The sequence below is a fragment of the Cordyceps fumosorosea genome (genome assembly GCF_001636725.1).
Source record: "Cordyceps fumosorosea ARSEF 2679 chromosome Unknown scaffold_1, whole genome shotgun sequence".
NCBI lineage: Eukaryota > Fungi > Ascomycota > Sordariomycetes > Hypocreales > Cordycipitaceae > Cordyceps > Cordyceps fumosorosea.
Window position 1 is genome coordinate 1,464,603 of NW_017387301.1, and position 6,362 is coordinate 1,470,964.

At 54.0% G+C, this 6,362-nt stretch overlaps 2 protein-coding genes across 2 annotated transcripts; both read right to left on the bottom strand.

Moving 5' to 3' along the window:
- Positions 1–103: 103 nt before the first annotated feature.
- ISF_00483 (N-acetylglucosaminyl transferase component Gpi1) lies at positions 104–2,946 on the bottom strand (the record flags this gene model as incomplete). The annotated part of the gene is made up of 7 exons (XM_018844090.1): positions 104–421; positions 477–568; positions 622–1,083; positions 1,140–2,268; positions 2,324–2,476; positions 2,636–2,728; positions 2,827–2,946. 7 exons carry the CDS (start codon positions 2,944–2,946, stop codon positions 104–106), a joined length of 2,367 nt encoding a protein of 788 aa, XP_018708540.1.
- A 2,125-nt stretch (positions 2,947–5,071) lies between these two features.
- On the bottom strand, positions 5,072–6,100 carry ISF_00484 (Vps51/Vps67-like protein; the record flags this gene model as incomplete). The annotated part of the gene is made up of 1 exon (XM_018844091.1): positions 5,072–6,100. The coding sequence occupies one exon, from the start codon at positions 6,098–6,100 to the stop codon at positions 5,072–5,074; it is 1,029 nt and encodes a 342-aa protein (XP_018708541.1).
- Between the last annotated feature and the right edge of the window lie 262 nt (positions 6,101–6,362).

A 6,362-nucleotide genomic window follows, 5' to 3' on the forward strand; every position in this document is an offset into this window, starting at 1 on the left:
TCATAGCTAGCGTACTTCTACTTCGTCAATATAGATGCAGTCAGTCGGACACATCGGCCACCCTTTCTCTAATATTCTATATTAATCAGTTCCATCATGTACATTAATTAGGTACTCTCAGTCGGCCATTCGCGCCCCCTCGCCTCCCACCACCATTTGGCAGTGGCGGTATGTTCGGGAGCTGGAATGGCTTCTTATGCGGCGCCTCTGCATTCATCGCTTGCCACATTTCCCACATGGTCGCTCGTCGGGCTGGAAGCATGCTGTACTGAAGGCTGTACAGGTTGCGCCGGTTGATGGGTGGCACAAATTGCCCCGTTAAAAGACACAGAAAGACGCGCGGCGAAAGATAGTGCTTGCGAATCCGCTCGGCCATCTGAAAGTATTGATTGAACATGGCCTTGAATGACAGCGGTACAGACTGTGGCGAACTTTGTTAGAAATGGGACACGGGAAGAGAGGCGGTAGCAAAATACCTTGAGGTAGATGACCGAGGTCGGAGGTTCATTAACATTACGGTTATGGGATCTATTATGCTGGGCATCACGTAGTTCAAATCGGATGCCGCCTAAAGGATACGTTAGCACGTGCTGCAATGCTTTGGGGTCGCATTGCTCTTACCAGGTAGTCGCCTAGAATCCTTGACTCTCAACATTAGGGCGAACAGCGGAAAGTGGTTCAGACAAGACAATAATGTGTCGAACCCAGCTTTCATCGAGATGATCATCATGCGGGCGATGGCAAAATTAATGTAAAAAACGCCCACTGTCGGTAGTAAAAACGAGAGAAGCGTAAATAAAATCGTGCCAACAAGCAGCTGGTCGAGGTCGTAGTCGCAAGAATCGATACGGTTGCGCAAGACGTTGTGCTTCTTGCCGCGGAAGAGATGGAAAAGAGATTGCAAAATAGTCAGCTGCCAGTGATATATACGAGCCGACGCGAGGTAAAACGAGTATATGTGGATGGTCAGGGCTGAGAGCAGATCTGAGAGCATCGCCAGCGGCATACTTGCTCCTGCAAAGGAAGAAAAACCGATGAACCAGACCAGTTTCGGTAGTGCAGGAGCGAGGGCATCGATGCAGTCTGCAATGCAATGTTAGTGACAGGGGCGGTGCATCGCATTTCTCAGACAAACTCACTTGACCAGTACGTAATCACCCAAAGGAACAGGGCGCCCAAGAAGCTCGCCAGCTCGCCGTTGAGCTTTAGACCAGCCGGCCATCCCATGAGCCAAGAAATACTGCTCCGCAATGCCTCGACAGTGTAGACGCGCAGCAAGTCGTTGATCTTCATTGACACCCAGTCCGCATTCTCGATAATATACGAACCAATGGCAATTCCGATAATCACGTCATTAGCAACAAGCCAAAGACTGTTGTAGAAACGAATGTAGTCCGGATGGCTGGTGGTGACACTGGCCCAGTCCATTTTGCGCTGCCGGAGTGTAATGTACTGCATAGGCCAGTAGCAAAACTGCAGCAGGCGGATCTCAATCTGCTGTGCAGTGGCCGATATGTCCTTCACAGCCGCGTAGCCTGGTTTGATGCGGAACTCGAGAACTGTGAGGAGCATCTCTGCCATGGCACGATGAACGAAAAGTAGCATCACAAATGCCTTCCGAACGATGGGGAAAATGTAGAGAACAAAGGCGTTCCACAACTGCATGAGAATATAGTTTCGCATCGCCGTGGTAGATTCGACAACCCTCTCCGACACGCTGAGGCTTCGCTTTGGGCGTGGCCCCAGCCTGCCGACATTCTTTTGCAAGGTCTGCTCCAGCTCCCATGACCAATTGACCTGGTGAACGACCTTTTCGAGTGCTTTGTCTCGAGCGGAAGCAGGCCGACTGGTGATAGAGTGTTGCTTTAGCTTGTTGACCAATCTGAGCTTGGCCTCCCTGCTTTTTCTCTCGCGGCGTTCTTCCTCGCCCTCTGAACCATCGCCTTTACCATCGTCGAGGGCGTACCACTTGTCACCAAGCGCAAGCGATATCGGATTGAGGGAGATGTATTGCATGCCTCTTGGACGCGGTCGGTCGTATAGAATCAGCTGCACGCTGGAAGCCTTGGCACAAGTGATTCGAGGTTCTCGAGAAGCACTGGTCGTAGCGCAGACCCATGACGGGTCTACCAAAGCGAGGCTCGTCGTATTCGAGACGCCAAGTACGTGCATAGAGGAGTGGCCACATAGTTCATAAATGCGGTTGGGAGAATGAGGGCCGCTGCGGAAGAAAGTGTTGGATCGGAGGTGGATTTCGACATTGCGAGGCTGGTGCAAGGGGTTAGTTGAACTGCCTCGAAATATTTCTTGGCGTGCCACTCACATCGACATCGTCTAAAACCGCAACAACAAACACATCGAGCGTTGAATTGCGCCAGCCAACAACCACGCCCGGACGATCGGATAAGCGAATGTCTGTCGGCCAAAACACGCGCATCAAACCATCGTGTTCCACCATGACCAAGACGCTATTGGTCTATAATACAGACAAAGTTGTTGGTCTTGCGATCTTTCTGTTCAAAATGAGCCTCGGCGGCGTAGCTGTTCGCGGGCTGAGACAGCAATTCCGGGTTGCCTTGGATGCTGCGAGGACGTTAGCTCGCAGTTCAGCGCTCATTCGGCGAGCCGCTCGTACAAGATATGTCTCGTTTTTCGCTAGAAGGTAAACCGGTAGAACGACGACGAAGAATAGAGCGGTCAAGGCAATGGCACCTTTGGCAGCGCGAACCTATCGAGGTGAAATAGCCACGTCAGTACATCACAAAGCATGCAAACCATACGCCTGTGCGCGGCCAGGGGGGATGACCAGCCTCTGAGGCAACGTACCGCAACTTGATACTCCCACGCAAAAATGGCAAGCTCATACAAGCGAGTTACGAGGTCCCAGCGTGCAGTAATGTAGCCAGCTACAAAGATGCCGAGGGTGAGGATGGAGAATGGGTGCATAGAGCTCTGCCTCTTCTACTGCCGGCAGTGCATGCCGCGAATCGAGGGGTGATGGGAGACGCGCGCGGGATCGAGGGGGGAAGAGCTCTCCCTGGCAGTTGGCGGCGGTTCGTCGTCGGTCGAAGGCTGGCCGAGGACGAGACGGATGGGACAGACGACTAGCTGTCCTTGCCTAGCCGGGACAGAGTTGAAGGAGCTCAATGAGGCGCAAAGGAGTTGTAGAGAGATGCGCTGCCCATCTCTAATCTGCAGGTTGGTATGGCAAATTAGCCAGATGTCGTTAGCTCAGCAAGAAGCAGAAGAGCGCGAAGCCGCTATGAAGCGAAAAGCGGGTCGGATATCATGGTGGTAGATGGCGACCGTGAAATGGAGATAGGAAATGCCTAGGTGGTAGGTAGGCGGGAATTATTGTCGTGGAAGTCATTACTTATGTACAAGCGCCTTGCCTAGAACCATTATACCATATCTATCCAGCTTCATGTTGATGAGAATGCGCTTCGACTTGACCACAACTCCGTTGCCGACTAGCTCCTAGCGCGACGTCCTTTGCTGAGTCGCCGACTCCGTCGCAAAAATGCAATTTGAGCAGTTGCTGCTCAAATTGCAAGGCGCAATTGACCTGTACCTAATCATAAAGAGAATTTCGCTGCGCAATATCTTGTATTTGTACATAGATGAGACCAATTCATTGGCCACTATCCAACGAGTGGGGAGAAAGTGACGGAATGCCCGCCTGGTTGCCATATTGTCCAGCAACTCTTGGTGTCAAGCAGCCTAAAACGCCGTAAAATGCTAGTATATCCGGAATAAATATCATCCTAAATCATAAGTAGTCAGCAAAGGAATATGACTATCCATCGGGAGATTGCCATACTCTTTGGTTGCGTTAGTCGTGCATCATTCTCCTTGTTGTCTTCCCTAGCTTCGTCCAGGAGCTTGTCAATGCCGCGTTGCTTTAAAGCCATCTAGGTTTGTCCAGTTAGCGATTACCCTTCATCCAAAGACTTTGACACATACTCCGAGACATTTTTGATATTGTTTGAAGAGATCTCCGCACTCTTCATTGTCCTTTTCGGCACCGCGAAGGTACTCTGTACGCCGTTAGCGACGACCTTCCTCTCCCTAACTTCCAGGCCACTCGGATGCAACTCACTTTCGCTATACCATTTCAGAAAGCATGTGTCGTAGCGTCTATGTCAGATTAGCATCCGTATTTTGTTATCCAGCCATGGGACTCTCACTCCTTGATTTCGTTGCATTCTGGGGCGAGTGACGCAGACATGGTGGCGGATGTGCTGGAGGCAGGAAAGCCGACAGGGTGAGAAATTGTGGCGAGAAACCAAGTCTGCAAACGAAAGCGCCTACCAATTGGCCAGCAACGTCGGCCTCATCACAGGGGCAAAAAATCCGAATTCTAAAACCAGCATTTAAATTCGGATCATCTTCACTATATAAACGTTCTAATTAATTCATATACACACTGCTCTTCGCGGTGTTCTCTGCCAGCCACAGCTCGGGGCAGGTTGAGCTGCTCACTGGCCACTACGGGCGCGAGTGTCCACCGAGGCCGGCCAGAATTCCAATTGTAGTTCCTGCAATAGCGGACAGCGCGCCGCGATCTTTACCCAACAAATAGCAATATCGCACCCATGCTTATGCCAGGTGCGTTCGCGCGTCCGGCCTGAAGTCAGAAAAAACAACAATGAACCGCTATGGCGCCCTCAGACGAAATACTCAAGGAATCCCTCATCCAAGGTACTTACGAGTCTTCAAGCGGGAGCCAGATGCGACGTTCGCCAACAAAGTTCGCCACTACGTTGGTGGAAAGTTGGGCCAAGAGGATGGCTTCTTTTCGGCAAAAGTCTGGAAGTAGGAGAGCAAGCTGATCATCAAAGAACATATCGTAAGTCATCCGGTGTTGGGGCAGAACCGCTGGATCTCACGCTATTCGCGACAGGGCAAACTGCTAGATGGATGGACAGGTGAGGAGAAATCTTCCTCACCCGAATGAAGGCGAAAACACACGCCAAATTACATGCTTGCTCGAAAATGTATGCATCATGATGATAAATGTCGTAAATGTACATGGGAACCCTCAAGTATTGTCATTCTGGCTTCCTGCTCTTTATGATGTCGAGATCCGTTGGTCGTTGGATACCCGCCCGTCTCTTGACGTCCGCTCGTCCTTGGATATTCTCCCGTCGCTGGATACCCGCTCATCGCTGCCCGCTGCCACCGCCGCGTCACCCTCCTCCAGGAGTGCCCGGACCTCGTCGCCGCCCAGGCCGCGCTCCTGCCACGTCTGGAGGAGGCGCCGCGGGCGCTCCCACTGCCGCCGGGCTTCGTCAAGCCTGCCCTCCGCGACGAGCTGGCGCAGGCGCGGCGGTGTGGCGAGAACGTGGACGGCGAGGTCGCGGGTGCGCGCGCGGCGTCGGGCGGTTGCGCGCTCTTTGGCCTCGTCGGAGTCGGGGGCGGGGATGGAGGCGCGCAGGGCCTCGCGGATGTCGGCGGCCTGGCTGTATATCTGGGCAATGGCCGGGTTGAGGGTGGAAGCCATGGGGTTGAGGGGGTCCATGTTGGATCGCATCTGGAGGGGTTTTGGACAGTTAGTACAAAGGCCAACCCGGAAGAGGGGCGGGTGAAGCAGAGGGGGAAAAGGGGGGACATGGAGATGGGGTCGCACCTTGCGGATGGTTTCCGTGGCGGCTATGAGCTTGCTGTAGTTGTCGTAGACGAGGGCCTTCTTCTCGGCGTCGAGGGCGCGCACCTCGCCGACGACGCGGGTATAGAGGCGCAGCAGGTCCTCGAGGGAGCTCTCGGCGACGACCTTGGCCACGTACTCGTCTGTGTTGAAGGCGGGCATGTCCATGTCGCTGACTGGCACCTCGGAGTCGGGCAGTTCGACGCCGATGCGCGGCGTCGGGGCGGCGGCGGCGTTGCGTAGGTTGTAGTACTCGCGGAGGGCGGCGCGGTTCGCGCGCTTGGCGACCGGGATCGTCGTCGTCGTGGAAGGCGGATCATTGTTGACGGGGGAGGTGACGGTGGAGCGGGCGGCGTCAAGAGACGGCCGGTTCGAGGATGTTGGGGTGATGGTACTGGAAGGCACGCGGCGGATGGGCGTCGAGGGTTCGCGGGGACTGGCAATGGTGGACATGGTGTGTGATGTTTCGTGAGTAGAACGGCGGCGGAGGCGCAGGAGGGGGATGGTAAGGCTCGCGCGGTCGCACGATGTTGTGAGGGAATTAAGAGCCCGGCATCCGGATAATGGGTGTATATAGCGGAGGCAGGGTGTGTGGTGAGGCCAAATGCATGTAAGGTAGGTCGGTCGTGTCGTGTCTATTTGCAAGTCGTTGGGTTGGGGTGACGAACAAAGAGGCGAGGCAGTTAGTTGGTCTAGAGCTGGCGGATTTGGTGTC